Source organism: Trachypithecus francoisi, unplaced genomic scaffold (genome assembly GCF_009764315.1).
Source record: "Trachypithecus francoisi isolate TF-2019V2 unplaced genomic scaffold, Tfra_2.0 Lachesis_group5, whole genome shotgun sequence".
In the NCBI taxonomy this organism is placed as follows: domain Eukaryota; kingdom Metazoa; phylum Chordata; class Mammalia; order Primates; family Cercopithecidae; genus Trachypithecus; species Trachypithecus francoisi.
In genome coordinates, this window is record NW_022681470.1 from 93416621 (window position 1) to 93434241 (window position 17621).

The 17621-nt window shown below is 51.8% G+C and overlaps 2 protein-coding genes across 3 annotated transcripts; both read right to left on the minus strand.

Moving 5' to 3' along the window:
* Window positions 1-358: 358 nt before the first annotated feature.
* RAB25 (RAB25, member RAS oncogene family) lies at window positions 359-10936 on the minus strand. Its single transcript, XM_033200532.1, has 5 exons — window positions 10635-10936; window positions 5385-5580; window positions 3062-3255; window positions 1121-1201; window positions 359-714 (listed from the first exon to the last, which is right to left on the minus strand). Exons 1-5 carry the CDS (start codon window positions 10675-10677, stop codon window positions 587-589), a joined length of 642 nt encoding a protein of 213 aa, XP_033056423.1. The 5' UTR covers window positions 10678-10936; the 3' UTR covers window positions 359-586.
* A 2909-nt stretch (window positions 10937-13845) lies between these two features.
* On the minus strand, window positions 13846-17621 carry LAMTOR2 (late endosomal/lysosomal adaptor, MAPK and MTOR activator 2). 2 transcript variants are annotated; one of them, XM_033200533.1, is made up of 4 exons: window positions 17394-17621; window positions 16926-17088; window positions 14284-14373; window positions 13846-14036 (listed from the first exon to the last, which is right to left on the minus strand). In XM_033200533.1, exons 1-4 carry the CDS (start codon window positions 17459-17461, stop codon window positions 13980-13982), a joined length of 378 nt encoding a protein of 125 aa, XP_033056424.1. In that variant the 5' UTR covers window positions 17462-17621; the 3' UTR covers window positions 13846-13979. The 2 variants fall into 2 exon arrangements, with proteins under 2 accessions (XP_033056424.1, XP_033056425.1); XM_033200534.1 differs by lacking the exon at window positions 14284-14373 and having other exon boundaries at window positions 17394-17605.

The following is a 17621-nucleotide window of genomic DNA, read 5'->3' on the forward strand; positions in this document are numbered from 1 at the left end:
CGCTGCCTCCTCCCCTTGCCCCTGGCATTGCAGTGACCTCAGTTCTTGGCACCAGGGCCCTCGGCACCAGATGGTGCCCGCCGATGGTTTCCTTTGTCTCGCCTTCCAGATACCCCCTCCCCTCCATGCTCTCCTCCCTCCCCCACCTGCCCTGGGGGTTGGCAGAGGGAAGGGCAGGCACCTCCCATCCCCTTGGCACCATCCCCAGACCACAGAACTCCAGAGGCAGCTGGCCCTGAGGGGCAGTAGGTATTGTGGGGAGGACAGAGGAAGGGGATCAGGGACTCAGAGGAGGGGCCAAAGTTGAAGGGGAGGTGCAGACAAGGAGAAAAGGAAGAACAGACGGGAGGCAGCAGAATGACCAGGCATTGATATAAAACAGCTTTATTTGAGGGTCCTAGTCTGTGAGGGGTGGACAGATAAAAGAGGTATTTGTGATAGGACATGAAGACCTTAAGACCCTGGGGGTGCTGTGAACAGGGAACAGTCCGATATTTGGAACCAAAGGGCTAGGAAAGGTCCCGGGGCTGAAGTGGGGACAAGGGGCACCAAAAAGCCAGTGGGGGCAGGGTGGTGCTGGCCAAGGTCAGAGGCTGATGCAACAGGCCCTCTTCTCCCCAGGGCCAGGCTCCTGCCCAGCCTGGGCACTGCCCAGAGTGATGGCATTGGTCCGGATGCTGTTCTGTCTCTGCTTGGACACCTTCGCAAAGATCTCTGGGAGGGCAGGGGGCAGTGATCAGGCCAGAAGATTTAGAGCCCATGCTCCCTCCTCCCCCACCCCTCACACATACCGCATGCCCCTTCTGAGCATGGGGGTGGCTACACTTGCTGGAGGTTTTGCAGGAAGGAAATGAAGTGTGGACATTGGGGTCCCTTCTACTTACCTGGGTGGAGAAGGAACCAAGAGTCAGCCCCATGGGGAGTGTGGCCTGTTCCCTCCCTGAGCTCCAGGTTGAGTGGGAGGCACTGGGGAGGGACTGAAGGGGACAGGCAGTAGTGCCAGGACCCACAGAGGAGCTGAGAAATTAGCTGGGGTGAGGGCTGAGTGTCTGCATTCATACTGCTGCCTGCAGAAGCCACGGGGATGGAATAGGGGTGCAGAATAAAGGTAGGCTCTAACCTTTCAGGACAGTCTCAAAGGCTAGCTCAACATTGGTAGAGTCCAGGGCTGAGGTCTCCAGGAACAGCAGTCCATTGTTTTCTGCCAGGAAGGGAAACACACCATTAATTGTGGGAGTCAAAGGCAATAATAATAATAATAATAATAATGTTTGCTATATACATTTGCCATGTGCTAAACTCTTGGCATGTAGCAGATCATTTAATTCTTAAAACAACTTATGAGGTAGGTTCATTTAGAAAACTGAATCCGGCCGGGCACGGTGGCTCAAGCCTGTAATCCCAGCACTTTGGGAGGCCGAGACGGGCGGATCACGAGGTCAGGAGTTTGAGACCATCCTGGCTAACACGGTGAAACCCCGTCTCTACTGAAAAATACAAAAAGCTAGCCGGGCGAGGTGGCTGGCGCCTGTAGTCCCAGCTACTCGGGAGGCTGAGGCAGGAGAATGGCATAAACCCGGGAGGCGGAGCTTGCCGTGAGCTGAGATCCGGCCACTGCACTCCAGCCCGGGCGACAGAGCAAGACTCCGTCTCAAAGAAAAAAAAGAAAAAGAAAAGAAAACTGAATCCAAGTCGGGCGCAGTGGCTCACGCCTGTAATCCCAGCACTTTGGGAGGCTGAGGCGGGTGGATCACAAGGTCAGGAGATTGAGACCATCCTGGCTAACATGGTGAAACCCCGTCTCTACCAAAAAATACAAAAAATTAGCTGGGCGTGGTGGTGGGCGCCTGTAGTCCCAGCTACTCAGGAGGCTGAGGCAAGAGAATGACGTGAACCCAGGAGGCGGAGCTTGCAGTGAGCCCAGATCGCACCACTGCACTCCAGCCTGGGCGACAGAGCGAGACTGCGTCTCAAAAAGAAAGAAAAAAGAAAAAAAGAAAAGAAAATTGAATCCAGAAACACAAAGAAAACGCATAAGGAACTTGCTCCATGTCCCACAATTTAGTAACTGGCAAAGAGCAGATGGGAGGCTGGGCCATGGGACTCCAGAACACCCTTAACCACCATATTGTGCTGCCTCTAAACCCAGAAGACTCCTGGGAAGTGTATCCTCTCCATAAGATCTTTGAGCATTGCAGGGTAGGGCTGCCTTAAAATCAACTATGGGCCGGGCACAGTGGCTCACACCTGTAATCCCAGAACTTTGGTAGGCCAAGGCAGGTGGATCACCTGAGGTCAGGAGTTTGAGACCAGCCTGGCCAACATGATGAAACCCCATATCTATTAAAAACACAAAAATTAGGCCGGGCGCGGTGGCTCAAGCCTGTAATCCCAGCACTTTGGGAGGCCGAGACGGGCGGATCACGAGGTCAGGAGATCGAGACCATCCTGGCTAATACGGTGAAACCCTGTCTCTACTTAAAAATACAAAAAACTAGCCGGGCGACGAGGCGGGCGCCTGTAGTCCCAGCTACTCGGGAGGCTGAGGCAGGAGAATGGCATAAACCCGGGAGGCGGAGCTTGCAGTGAGCTGAGATCCGGCCACTGCACTCCAGCCTGGGTGGCAGAGCAAGACTCCGTCTCAAAAAAAAAAAAAAAAAAAAAAAAAAAAATTAGCCAGGTGTGGTGGCGCATGCCTGTAGTCTCAGCTACTCAGGAGGCTGAGGCATGAGAATGGCGTGAACCCAAAAGACAGAGGTTGCAGTGAGCCGAGATCACGCCACTGCACTCTAGCCTGGGCAACAGATGGAGACCCGGTCTCAAAAAAAAAAAAAAAAAAATCAATAAAGACAATCTCAGGGCAAGTGGTGGGACATCATGGGAGACACAGGGTCCCAAAGGGGAAGTGCTGGGAAATCCTGAGGAAGAGGGGATGAAGTAGAGGACTGTATAGAGGAAGGCCAGGCTTGGGGCTCTATGGGTGGGGGCAGGGCCTGGGAGGCTGCAAGGGGAAGGTGGGGTAAGCTTGGAGGAGTCAGCCTGGGTAGTGGCAGGCTCTCACCAGCGAACATTCGGGCCTCCTCAGTGGGCACTTCCCGGGCCTGGCTGAGGTCACTCTTGTTACCCACAAGCATGACGACGATTGTGGCTTCAGCATGGTCATAGAGCTCTTTCAGCCATCGCTCCACCACAGCATAGGTCTGGTGCTTGGTTAGGTCAAACACCAGGAGGGCCCCCACTGCACCACGATAGTACCTGGGTGGGAATGAGAAGGATGGACAGAGAGATGATCAGGGGCATCGGACCCAGCATCAGAGCAGAGCCATCAAGCTGGAACACCCAGGATCAGAGTACTAGAGATCAGGAAACACAGAAACTTGCGGCCAGGGGCCCAAAACCCAACAGAGCAGCCCAAGGCTCCTCTGCCTTCCAGGGACACTAGCCTTGGAGCCTCTAAAGTTTCACCTCCCTCGGCTGGGCGTGGTGGCTCACGCCTGTAATCCCAGCACTTTGGGAGGCCGAGGCGGGTGGATCACCTGAGGTCAGGAGTTTGAGACTAGCCTAACCAACATGGAGAAACCCCATCTCTACTAAAAATACAAAAATTAGCCGGGCATGGTGGTGCATGTTTGTAATCCCAGCTACTCGGGAGGCTGAGGCAGGAGAATTGCTTGAATCCGGGAGGCGGAGGTTGCGGTGAGCTGAGATCTCTCCATTGCACTCTAGCCTGGGCAACAAGAGTGAAAATTTGTTTCAACTGACTGACTGACTACATAAAAAAGTTTCACCTCCCTGCTCTAAAATCTGCATTGACTCCCTCACAGCCAGCCCCTCTACTTTCTCAGGTCCTCATCCTGATTTTAGCCCCTACTCTCCACCAATGCACATCTGGGCTTTTGCCAACTCTGCCACCTTCAAGATCTTCCTCACATGGCTCCTCAACAGTGGCCTCTTCTCTCTTGTGGCCATCTTCCTAGGATTAGCTGAATGCCTACCTCTTGCAGCAGTCCCTGGCCAGACCATTCAAGGCATCACTGCAAGCATCCAGTCTCCCTCTTGGAGTTGGATGGGATGTCTTCAACTAGTGATGTCTAACTCCCAATTTATTGATGAGTCAACTGAGGCTCATGAGAGATCAGGTAACGAGGAGCGTGTGTAACCAAAGCCCCGACTCTTGCTTCCTGCCCCCTGGCGGACAGACCCCATTTTACATGCTTAGGCCTCACACTGACTGAAAGACACTTTTTTTTTTTTTTTTGAGACCGAGTCTCACTTTTGTCGCCAGACTGGAGTCAGTGGCACGATCTCAGCTCACTGCAACCTCCACCTCCCAGGTTTGAGTGATTCTCCTGTCTCAGCCTCCCGAGTGGTTGGGATTACAGTCACCTACCACCACACCCGACCAATTTTTGTATTTTTAGTAGAGATGGGGGTTTCACTATGTTGGCCAGGCTGGTCTCGAACTCCTAACCTTGTAATCTGCCCGCCTCAGCCTCCCAAAGTGCTGGAATTACAGGCATGAGCTGCCGCGCTCAGTTGACACTTTTTTCTTGAGACACAGTATTGCTTTGTCACCCAGGGTGGAGTGCAGTGGGGCGATTTCGGCTCACTGCAACTTCCACCTCCCAGGTTCAAGCCATCCTCCCGCCTTAGCTTCCCGAGTATCTGGGACTACGGGTATGCACCACCAAGCCCAGCTAATTTTTTATATTTTTGGTAGAGACAGGATTTCGCCATGTTGCCCAGGCTGGTCTCGAATTCATGAGCTCAAGCAATCCACCCACCTTGGCCTCCCAAAGTGCTGGGATTACAGGTGTGAGCCAACACACCTGGCCTAAGAGTCACTTTGGATGTGGTGTCAGGAGGCCTAACCTCCTATGTGTCCTCTGAGTCTTCATAAAATGCAGATGGCAGATTTAGCTTTTGACCATCTGTGGTTCGATGAAAGTTGCCAAGTGCAGAGCATTGTGCGGAAGTGAGGGGGCGCTCTCGATCCGTGCAGCTTGCCCCCATCCCAGTTCCACCCTGATTTCACCTTGCTTGTATTTATACAGAAATTAATTAATTATAGCACTTTACTCTTGTGGTACTTTAAGGGTTACATAAAATGCCAAATGTAAAGTGCCTTGTCCCTTCCTGGGCACATAGCAAAGGCTTAGTAAGTGGCAATGATTCCTGCTTTTAGTAGTACTAGTCAGTGTTACTATATCCTGGCTTGTGCTGGTTCTGTTTACAGTACCTTTTATCTTCTGTGATCTCCACCCCCACCCCCAGAGCCCACTGCTGAGCCCCCTTGCCTCCTCCACCCCAACTTCTCCTCCAGAAGTGTTCCTTGACTTCCCCAGAACTCCCACTACCCAGCAGCCCCCCAGGCCCGGGCTCACGCCGAGGTGATGGCTCGGTACCGCTCCAGGCCAGCTGTGTCCCAGATCTGAGCCTTGACAGCAGCGGTGCCCAACATCACAGTGCGGGTGGAGAACTCAACCCCGATGGTGGTGCGGCTGTCGTGGCTGAACTCATTGCGCGTGAATCGGGAGAGTAGATTGGTCTTCCCCACACCTGATTCGCCGATCAGCACCACTGAAGGAGTGGAGAGATAAGGGCTGAGCATGGGGTAGAGCAGCTCCAAGCCCACCTGAGCTTGCAGGGTCTGCCCAGCAGAAAAAGGGAACTGAGCTCAGAAAAAAGATTAGGGAATGGAGTCTCCTGTGAGACTGGAGTCTGCAACTCAGCATAGTGCATCTGTCCCGGTGGGCAGAAAAGCCAAGAGTTTAAAACAAACAAAGGGGCTTGACGGGTTATAGCCTGGTCTCTTGAGATATGGTTGCAGAGTCAGCCTGCATCTCTAGTGAGGGAGTGACATCTGTGGGCTGTTTATGAGTGTCATGCGGAGACATTACTGTTGTGTGTGAACAGGGACAGGGATGGTTGGAGGTCAGGGGGTGCACAGTTCTGGACTAGGACTAGGAGTATGAGAACATTGTGCTTGTCTCTATATGTATGAGCCGGGAGGACAAGTGGGAGGTTTGGTGTGTGTTTGCATAAGGAACAGAGGTGTGAATCGAAGTGTGGGTAAGGAGAAAGTTTGGCAGTTGACACATGTGTGGGTGAGAGGAAGGCATGTGTGCTCATGTGTGTGTAAGAAATTAGGTTCCAGTTGTCCCTAAGGAGGGGCAGTCCCGCATGGTTAAGAGCATGGGACTGGGTGTTAGACCAGCTATGTGTCCTTCAGCAAGTTATTTAACCTCTCTAAGCTGTCCTTTTCATATGAAAAATGGGGAAGACATTAGTATCTACCTTAAGGGTTGTTGTAGGAAGTAAGTGAGATGTTGCCCAGGATATAGTAAGTGTAAAAATCATGACTGGTACGATTGTTCTTAGCAGGCCAGAGTTTTTGCCTTTGGGTTTTCAGAGACAAAGGATTCAGCAGAGGGGCCATGAAGACCCTTTAGCCTGGTGGGCAGCATCCAGGGCCCAGTCTTACACACTGTGGATGAGCTGGGGGCTGGGGTAGAGTGTAGGGGGCTGATGTAAGTATAGCCCACAAATTGCACTGGCACTAAGCTGAGCACACAGAATTAGAGGAGGCCACCCAGAGTGGTTCTGGAAAGGCAGGCTGGCACCCAAGGACTGGGAGCCACATACTGTGGGCTCTGGTCCCTGCTCAGCTTCTAACTAACTGTGTGAACTTGAACAAGTGACTCACCTTTTCTCAGTCTCAGTTTCCTTGCTTATACAACCTATAAAGGCCTCCTCCAACTTTAAAAGTTCCTTGGCTGGGTGTGGAGGTTCACACCTGTAATCTCAGCACTTTGGGAGGCCAAGGCAGGAGGATCTCTTGAGCCCAGGAGTTTGAGACCAGCCTGGGTAACATGGTGAAACCCTATCTCTACAAAAAATACGAAACTTAGCCAGGCATGGTGGCATGTGCCTGTAGTCTCAGCTACTTGGGAGGCTAAGGTGGGAGGATTGCTTGAGCCCGGGGGGTGGAGGTTGCAGTGAGCCGAGTTTGTGCCACTGCACTCCAGCCTGGGTGACAGAGTGAAACCCCGACTCAAAAAAAGAAAGAAAGAAGGAAAAAAAAAATTAGCCAACTGTACTGGCAAGTGCATGTCGTCCCAGCTACTCAAGAGGCTGAGGTGGAAGGATTGCTTGAGCCCTGTAGGTTGTGGCTACAATGAGCAGTGATGGCATCACTGCACTCCAGCCTGGGTGACAGTGAAATTGTGTCTCAAAAAATAAAAATACAAAAATATATATCTAAACATTCCTTATTTGTGTAGGACAGTATAGAAAAGCTGGAAATAATATGGATATGTGTCGGTAAGAAGATATGTGTGTGTGTGTGTGTGTGTGTGTGTGTGTGTGTGTGTGTGTGTATGTGTGTGTGTGTGTTCCTGCCTCTCCCCTGCTGGGCACATCCCCATCTCATCCCTCTCAGTGGGTGGGCTCTCAGCCCTAGCTTCATACCCCAAAGGTGCTTAGGTCAAGGGCATTGAAGTCAGACTTTGTGGCCTTTTGTAAACCACTTTGCCTCTAAGCCTCAGTTGTAAAGTGGAGATACTAATGGTTCGTGTTTACAGTGTACTGAATGCTTACTATGTGCCAGGCAGTGTCCTTAAAAGCTTTACACATATTATCTCATTTAATCCTCATAACAATGCCATGAATCCCATTACTATTTTCCCTGTTTTTACAGACAAGGCGCTTTGGAGGTCAAAATGACTTGCCCAAGATAACAGGGCTCGTGCTGTAAACATAGAGATGTGCTGGCCAGATTAGCCTTCAAGGAAGGACTTGCCCCCAAGCTGCAGGGAGTGCAGGCTGCAGACAGGCTCCAGCTGTCAGCTCCTTCAGCATCTGCCTCTGGTGCAGACAGCGACCTCACTGGAAGTCATGCCTTTTCTGGGCAGCCTACACCCAGTGCTCAAGCAAGGTGAGGCAATCACAGAGCTCCCTGCCCTTGACCCAGGTTTTGTCGAGCCTGTGTTGCTGTTTGACTTCTCCCTCTGCCCAATTATGTTTCCTCTCCCTTCCTTTCACAGGTGCTGATTCATAAAAAAACATTGAGCTGGGCACAGTGGCTCATGCCTGTAATCCCAGCTCTTTGGGAGGCCTAGGAGGGCAGATCACAAGGTCAAGAGATTGAGACCATCCTGGCCAACATGATGAAACCCCATGTCTACTAAAAATACAAAAATTAGCTGGGTGTGGTGGTGCACACCTGTAGTCCTGGCTACTCAGGAGGCTGAGGCAGAATTGTTTGAACCCAGGAAGCGAAGGTTGCAGGGAGGTGGAGGTTGCAGTGAGCAGAGATCACTCCACTGTACTCCAGCCTGGGCAACAGAGCGAGACTACGTCTCAAAAAACAAACAAACATTGAACACCCCAACTTCTCAGCATCTGCTTCTAGGGACCCCAACCCTCAATACCTTTTTTTTTTTTTAAAGACAGAGTCGGCCGGGTGCAGTGGCTCAAGCCTGTAATCCCAGCACTTTGGGAGGCCGAGTCGGCCGATCACGAGTTCAGGAGATTGAGACCATCCTGGCTAACACGGTGAAACTCCATCTCTACTAAAAAAATACAAAAAAAAGGCCGGGCGCGGTGGCTCAAGCCTGTAATCCCAGCACTTTGGGAGGCCGAGGCGGGCGGATCACGAGGTCAGGAGATCGAGACCCTCCTGGCTAACACGGTGAAACCCCGTCTCTACTAAAAAAAAAATACAAAAAACTAGCCGGGCGCAGTGGCGGGCGCCTGTAGTCCCAGCTACTCGGAGGCTGAGGCGGGAGAATGGCGGGAACCCGGGAGGCGGAGCTTGCAGTGAGCCGAGATCGCGCCACTGCACTCCAGCCTGGGCGACACAGCGAGACTCCGTCTCAAAAAAAAAAAAAACAAAAAACAAAAAACAAAAAACAAAAAAGCTAGCCAGGCGAGGTGGCGGGCGCCTGTAGTCCCAGCTACTCCGGAGGCTAATGGAGTGAACCCGGGAGGCGGAGCTTGCAGTGAGCTGAGATCCGGCCACTGCACTCCAGCCTGGGTGACAGAGCCAGACTCCGTCTCAAAAAAAAAAAAAAAAAAGACAGAGTCTTGCTCTGTTGCCCAGGCTGGAGTGCAGTGGCACAATCTTGGCTCACTGCAACCTCTGCCTCCTGGGTTCAAGCAATTCTCCTGTCTCAGCCTCCCGAGTAGTTGGGATTATGGGCATGTGCCACCACACTCAGATAATTTTTTAATTTTTAGTAGAGACAGGGTTTCCCCATGTTGGCCAGGCGGGTCTGGAACTCCCGACCTTAAGTGATCCTGCCGCCTCAGCCTCCCAAAGTGCTAGGATTACAGGCGTGAGCCACCGCGCCCGGCTGACCAACCCACAATACTTGTAAGTGGCAGGGCTGAGATCTGAACCCAGTCTGGCTCCTGACCACCATGTTACACTGCCCCTCAAAATAAAAGATGACTTTTGGGGATTGTTGTGGTATTAATGAGGTAGTGGCTGGTATATAGTAAATGCTCAATAAATGGTAGTTCCTCATATTATTGCCCCAGACTATTGCTAACCCTTTCCTTCCTGAAAAACATGCCGGTAGTACAGGTTCCCTAGATCCAGGGCAGGTGCCAGAGTGAGAGTCCCAGCTCAAGGGAGGGCCGGGCTGAGGTTGGGAGAGGCAGCCCTGCCCTAAAGGAAGTATGAAGGTGGGGCTGGGAAACAGCAAAGGGACCAAAAACAGGGGCTAGAAAGATACATGCTTGCTTCCAGGGACAGCCAAGTTGAGCCCAGTGCCTGGTATGCAGATCCAGTGAGTCGGCCAAGGGACAGGCAGACGAGGCTACAACCCTAGGACTCCTCTGGATTCTATCAGACTCTGTGGCAAATTCATATTTTCTGTCTTCCCTATGTATTTATTGCCCCACCCTATAATGGGATAGGTCTCTCCTTTCTCTCCTTCCCTGTACACCTGCCCAGAAAAGATGACTTTCTTCCTCTTGTCTGCTGGTTTCCCTTTCTTCTCAAGAGAGAAGTCCTGGCCGGGTGTGGTGGTTCATGCCTGTAATCCCAGCACTTTGGGAGGCCAAGGCGGGCAGATCATGAGGTCAAGAGTTCCAGACCATCCTGGCCAAAATGGTGAAACCCTGTCTCTACTAAAAATACAAAACTAAGCCGGGCGTGGTGGCAGGCACCTGTAGTCCCAGCTACTCGGGAGGCTGAGGCAGAAATCGCTTGAACCTGGGAGGTGGAGGTTGCAGTGAGCTGAGATCATGCCACTGCACTCCAGCCTGGGTGACAGAGCAAGACTCCATCTCAAAAAGAAAAAAAAAAAAAAAGAGGGAAGTCCTTTCTGAAGTCTGACCTCCATCTCTTGTGCTGCACTGGCTGACACTAGGGATTTGGGTTTCTATTAGGAACGGGGCACAGGAGCCTAACTCAGCACTCTTAAGGAGGGATCAACGTCATTATTTACCACAGTAGAGCATACTCAGAAGCTCCCTGACTTTTGCCCCTGCAACCAGGCCCTCCCCCACTCCCTGCAGCTTTCTTTCTGAAGGAATGAGGAGTCCCAGGATGGGGCCCTCTCTGGCTCTATCAATCTCTTTCTGGGTCTCTCAGGCTTCCTCTTGCTTCAGGGAACCCAACTCACCCTTGAAGACAAAGTTATAATCTTCCTCAGTTCCATTCCCCATCTTGGCTCCGCATGGAGGGTGCAGGTGTCTTCAGGGGCAGAGAAGACAAGTCTGTGTTGGCTCAATGCCCTCAACCCTCAGCTCTCAAAAGATCTGGTCCTGCCCCTCCTCTCATTAGGGGTAAGGGGACTTCTGCAGCCAGAGGGATTGGGGGCCAACTCAAGGTTAGGCAGGGCCTAGGGAGGATTAGCTCTGGCAGGTGGGGGTGCTGTAAGGAAGCTGAGAGGACGGAAGCTGAGAACAGGAAGAGCAGGGTGGCTGGAGACCTGGGGCCCAGGTGGGTGGAGAGACGATGACGTCAGACAGGTTCGACAGGTTGGGTGTCTGCTGTCAGCCTGGCCTCCTGCAAGCCAGAGAACCAGCTGGGGAGCGGGGAGAGGGGGAGGCTGAAAAGGGACAGGACCTTTGGAGACAGGACCTTCAGAGACAGCCCACTGAGGGCTGAGTGTGCATTGCTGGGCTTCTGGAATCTGTGGTGAGGGCAGGTCCTCCAGCTAATGAGCAAGAAATAGCCCCTTAGAAACCCACTTGAGGTCAGGTGTGGTGGCTCACGCCTGTAATCTCAGCACTTTGGGAGGCTGAGGTGGGCGGATCACCTGAGGTCAGGAGTTCAAGACCAGCCTGACCAACATGGAGAAACCCCGTCTCTACTAAAAAAAATACAAAATTAGCTGGGCGTGGTGGCACATGGATATAATCCCAGCTACTGGGGAGGCTGAGGCAAGAGAATCGCTTGAACCCAGGAGGTGGAGGTTGTGGTGAGTCGAGATCGCGCCATTGTACTCCAGCCTAGGCAACAAGAGCGAAACTCCGTCTCAAAAAAAAAAAAAAATTGGCTGGACGTGGTGGTGGGTGCCTGTAATCCCAGCTACTTGGGAGGCTGAGGTAGGAGAATTGCTTGAATCTGGGAGGCAGAGGTTCCAGTGAGCTGAGATCCTGCCACTGCACTCCAGCCTGGGCAACAGAGACTCCTCAAAAAAACAAAAAAGGCCGGGTGTGGTGGCCCACGCCTGTAATTCCAGCACTTTGGGAGGCCCAGGTGGGCGGATCATGAGGTCAGGAGATTGAGACCATCCTGGCTAACACAGTGAAACCTCGTCTCTACTAAAAATACAAAAAATTAGCCAGGCAAGGTGGCGGGCGTCTATAGTCCCAGCTACTCGGGAGGCTGAGGCAGGAGAATGGCATGAACCCAAGAGGCGGAGCTTGCAGTGAGCCAAGATCACGCCACTGTACTCCAGCCTGGGCGACAGAGCAAGACTCCGTCTCAAAAAAAAAAAAAAAGAAGCCTCATGCAGTGGCTCCCACCTATAATCCCAGCACTTTAGGAGGCTGAGGCCAGCAGATCACAATGGCAGGAGTTTGAGACCAGCCTGACCAACGTGGTGAAACCCCGTCCCTACTAAAAATATACAAAAATTAGCCAGGCATGGTGGCAGGAGTCTGTAATCCCAGCTACTCAGGAGGCTGAGGCAGGAGAATTGCTTGAACCTGGGAGGCAGAGATTGCAGTGAGCCGAGATTGCGCCATTGCACTCCAGCCTGGGTAACAGAGCAAGATACTGTCTCAAAAAAAAAAAAAAAAAAGAAACCCATTTGGCCTGCTTTTCCTTCAGAGCTGGTAGGAGGGTACACTGGAGGAACCAGAGTAAGGGATATTGGACCAGATGCTGATAGAATGCCAGTCACCCTGCTGCAATGCAGAGCTGTGGGAGCTGCATTGTGGCCACAGTAACTTCCGCCCTTCCTTGACAGCCCAGGGCCTGGGATGGGCAGTGTTTCTCATCTTGGGTGGAGCTGGGACTCGAAAACTACCCACTTCTCTGGGATGGGTTCCTTTATATGGCACTAGGGAAGGGGGCTTGTAGCTCCCTATACAGACCTGCTTTAAGGATACTGGGTAGGCAGAGACCTGGGGCAGAAACACAGCTGGAGCGAGTGGTCTGAGTGTAGGAGGAGGATCTGGAGATGAATGCCTTTGGGAGGTCTGGGTTACTTCTACTCCCTGAACAGGACCTGAGGCCTCACAGCAAAGGCATCTTGACTACAAAGGGTTTCAAGATCTGGGGAGGGTCTGTGTAAGCACATGAACACCTGGAAGACGAGGAAAGGGATGGCTTGTTCTAGGCTGTTAGGGGAAACCCTCCCAACCCCAAGAATAGAAAAGGCACTCACTGGCCAGTTGAAGTGGTTCATATCTGTAATCCCAGCACTTTGGGAGGCAGGAGGATGGCTTCAGCCCAGAAGTTGGAGAACAGCCTGGGCAACATATTGAGAACTCATCTCTACCAAAACAAACAAACAAACAAACAAAAAAACCAAACCCTAAAAAGCACAAAAAACAAAAACCCAAAAATTAGCCAGGCATGATGGTGTATGCCTATAGTCCCAGCAACTCTGGAGGCTGAGGTGAATCACTTGAGCCCAGGATGTTGAGCCTGTAGTGAGCTGAGATTGTGTCGCTGCATTACAAACTGGGCAACAGAGGGAGACCGTCTCAAAAAAACAGAAAAGGCGGCCGGGTGCGGTGGCTCAAGCCTGTAATCCCAGCACTTTGGGAGGCCGAGACGGGCGGATCACGAGGTCAGGAGATCGAGACCATCCTGGCTAACATGGTGAAACCCCGTCTCTACTAAAAAATACAAAAAAAACTAGCCGGGCGACATGGCGGGCGCCTGTAGTCCCAGCTGCTTGGGAGGCTGAGGCAGGAGAATGGTGTAAACCCAGGAGGCGGAGCTTGCAGTGAGCTGAGACCCGGCCACTGCACTCCAGCCTGGGCGGCAGAGCGAGACTCCGTCTCAAAAAAAAAAAAAACAGAAAAGGCACACATCCCCCAAACCTGGAATGATAGACACTAATCTCCCAGGGCCTTTATATTCTCTGTGCAACACAACCCCCACCAGACCCTTGCTCCTCTGAGCTCACTCCCACGGTTTTGCCTATGAGGTGGGTAAGACTCTGTTCTGAGAGGCAGGGTCTAGGTGAGGTTACACCATTGGTGAGGACAAGGACTATTTGGCGTAACTGCCAAGAACCATTGTTCGCCGAAGGTCATGATGAAGGGGTGGGTAGAAGTCCATTCTTGCAGAACATGAGGAATCCCAGAAGCAATGGCTGCTTCTTCCTATCTCCTCTGATTCCTCTCATCCAAGAAAGTAGCCAAGACACATGACAGGAATTAAAGTTTATTCTTGGAAAAACCCAAGTCCCATCCTCCCCCACTGTCTAAGAAGGTTCTTCTAGGAGGCCTCACCCCTCCAAATGGTCGTTTCTCTTTTCTGACCCCAACTTCCACCAATGCCATTAAGATGCCGCTACTTGGGTGAGGGGCTCCTCCAGGTACTGCACCAAAGCCTGGGCCTGCAGAGGGAGAACAGAAATCAGTCAGGCACACGGCCTGGCACTAGGGACCCCAAATCCAGGTCTGCTCCCAGTGCCATAGGGAGCAACCAGCCCCCAAGCCCCACCTGCTCTTGGGAGCTGGCCCACACCCGAAATGGGCTGAATAGGCATGAGGACTCTAGAAACAGGGTCCTGGTGGGATTGGACACAGTGTGGGAGCACAAAGGCTGGGCCCAGGGCTGTGGAGGGATGGGCACATACACACCTTGGCCTTGAGCATTCCAAAGCCCACGGTCTCCTTGGCATACATACACAGCAGAAGGTTGGCCACTCGGGTGATGGCTACACGGCCCTCCTGGTGGGGGTGATATGATGGGATGCGATGTTCTGCTTGGCACCATTAGCACCCTCCCTCCCCAAAGGCTTCTCTGGCCCCAAAGAGACTATATCTTTCTCCCATGCCCTGGGCACAGCAGGAGGTTCAGCAGAAAAACTTTTGGCCACAGTCCTGAACATGGGGTTCTGAGCCCAGGTTCCAGCCTCAGTATAGTCACCTACTAACCATGTTACTCTGGGAAACTCAGTCTCTCAGAAACTCAGTTTTTCTTTCTGTAACCCCTACTTCATCCCAGTTGGTGAGGGTGCTAATACCATGAAATTTCATATCTGCCCACAGTTGACTAAATGAGTGATGTTATTACTATGAGCTCACCCCACAGACACTGAGAGGGACACGGGAGCAGTAACCCAACTGATATTTCTCCTCTTTTCTCTTGGTAATGTTTTTCAAATTGCAGGTTTGACCCCACAGTTAGGAAATAAATTAAGAAGGTGGATCAGCATTAAAAAAGAAAAAAGAAAAAATGAAGTATATTACATGTAGTAGGAAAAGTATTGTTTCATGACTTTTGTTTTAGTGGGTATATGTGTGTATTGAGCTGTGACTTAAAATGTCTTTCTTAAAAAATTTTTTCCTATTTATTTATTCTTTAAAAAAGTTTTTGTAGAGATGAGGTCTTGTTAGGTCACCAAGGCTGGTCTCAAACTCCTGGCCTCAAGTATCCTCCAGCCTCAGTCTCACAGTGTTGGGATTACAGGAGTGAGACACGGTGCTTAGCCTTAAAATGTATTTATTTTTTTTTGTTTTGTTTTGTTTTTGAGACGGAGTCTTGCTCTGTTGCCCAGGCTGGAGTGCAGTGGTGTGATCTCAGCTCACTGCAACCTCCACCTCCTGGGTTTAAGTGATTCTTCTGCCTCAGTTTCCTGAGTGGCTGGGATTACAGGCACACACCACCATGCCTTTTTAGTAGAGATGTATTTTTAGTAGAGACAGGGTTTCACCATGTTGGCCAGGCTGGTCTTAAACACCTGACCTCATGATCCGCCTGCCTCAGCCTCCCAAAGTGCTGGGATTACAGGCATGAGCCACCACGCCGGCCCTTTAAAATATATTTCTTATGGCTGGGTTGTGGTCAAAACGTTTGAAAGCTATTTCCTTAGAGCACCAGCTCTAGGCATCCAGTAGGAGTCTTATGTTGAACTAAAAATGGCATTGGTTGTGCAGGGGGTAGGGGAGAGTAGGCAGTTGAGTTACAATGAAGATCCTTCCTGGAGAGTTCACCCTCTGGCCGATTTGAAAAAAAAAAAAGTTCAGCAAACTTTTACTAGGTATTCATTGTATGCCAGGAACCAAGCACTGCACTCCCTGCCTCTCTGACCTCATCTCCTACTACCCTCCTCCATTCTCATGCAACTCCAGCCATACCAACCAACCCTGTTGATCCTTGAGCAGGCATAATTCTGCCTCAGGGCCTTGGTACTTGCTGTTCTGTCCAAAATATTCTTCCTTCAGATAGCCACATGGCTTGTCCCCCACCTTTCTTCACATCTTTGATCAAGTATCACTTTTTCAGTGAGACTGTCCCTGACACATACACCCAACAAACTCATACTCCTTAACTTCCCTGCTTTCTCTCCATCGCAATTTCAATACCTAATATATACTACATATTTTACTTATTTTAAAAAATGTCGCCGGACACAGTGACTCACACCTGTAATCCCATCACTTTGGGAGGCTGAGGTGGGTGGATCGCTTGAGCCAGGAGTTTGAGACCAGCCTGGGCAACATGGCAAAACCCAGTCTGCAAAATATCCAAAACTTAGTGAGGTGTGGTGGTGCATGCCTGTAGTCCCAGCTACTCAGGAGGCTGGGGCAGCAGGATCACCTGAGCCCAGGGAGGTGGAGGCTGCAGTGAGCTGTGATCGCATCACTGTGTAAGATTTATTAGGGCTGGGGGTTTTGTCTTTCTGTTTGCTGTTTTTTTCCCTAGTCCTGAGAACACTGCAAGGACCTAAATACTTGTTAACTGAACAGATACTAGGAAGTTCACAGCCTAATGGCGACTTCCCCTTTCTGGACTTCATTTTCCTTTCTTTGTAAGCTTAAGGGGTTGGACTAGGGTCTGGAGACTGCCATGGTTCTGTGAGTCGGTGAAGCTGGGATGACAACACTTTGTGTTTGCACGTCATTCTACTGTTTATACCCATTATTTCATCTGACCTTCACAACAACCCATGAGGGGAGCAGGGAGAGGGAAATTATTGTCTTCTCCTTAGACATGAGGTAAGGAAGCTGAGAGAGGTTAAGCGACTTACCCAAGGTTCCACAACTGATAAGTGGATGGCTGAGACCAGAACCCAAGTCAGACCTCTCAGGTCCAGGGCTCCTTCCTCACCACCACTTGATGAATAGGGTCCTGCCTATTACAAATGCTGCTGCAGACCAACTCTTAGTAATCTTCTGGAGATCCTGTCCCTGCCCCTCCAACCATCCAGGATGGGGTCCAGGTCGCCCCCTTGGGATCCCCTTGGGGGACAGGGGAAGTCTGGCTCCCCTCTCCATACCATGCAGTCCATGAGGATGAATTTGAGATTGTCTTCATTAAACGCTTGGTTCCCGTTCCGGTCGTAGGCGGCCCAGATGTTACTGGCTATGGCAGCGGTGACCCGGGCGTCAGTGTCCCCGTAACCAGAGTAGGCCAGCAGTGATCCCTCGTTATTCAGCAGCCTGGTGAGGGGCGGGGAGGGATAACGACGTGCTCAGCGCGGGGAGTAAAACGTCTGGGTTTCCATCTCAAGTCCCACCACTGGCACATCCAGCAAGGCTCTGGGCTGAGTGTGTCCCGGAACGTGCCCTAAGCACCCAGCACACCGGCTTCCCTTTTCGAGAGGGCACCTCCCGGCCGGTACCCCCAGCCGCTGCCCCCTCTGACGCCTCCTCCCTTCCTGGCGATCCTTCCCCACCCCTCCCTCAGGGAGTTGCGCGCCGCGCCACTGCAGCGCGCGCCGCTGGGGTCCGTGGTCCGCACTCACAGGGTGCTCTGGACGCCTCCAGTGTTGGCTTGGCTTAGAACCTGGGTCAAAGCCTTGGGGCGCAGCATGCCTACCGCTCCTAACCCTGGGCTTTTGCACCCAGATCCTCCGAGGTGCCTCCCGCGGGCGGCTGCCCGCTGCTTCCCGTAGTCCCGTTGGCCTGCTCCGGGATGCCCTGGGAGTTGTAGTTTCCTCGCCTGGCTATTGTGGTTCCGACTCAACACCGCC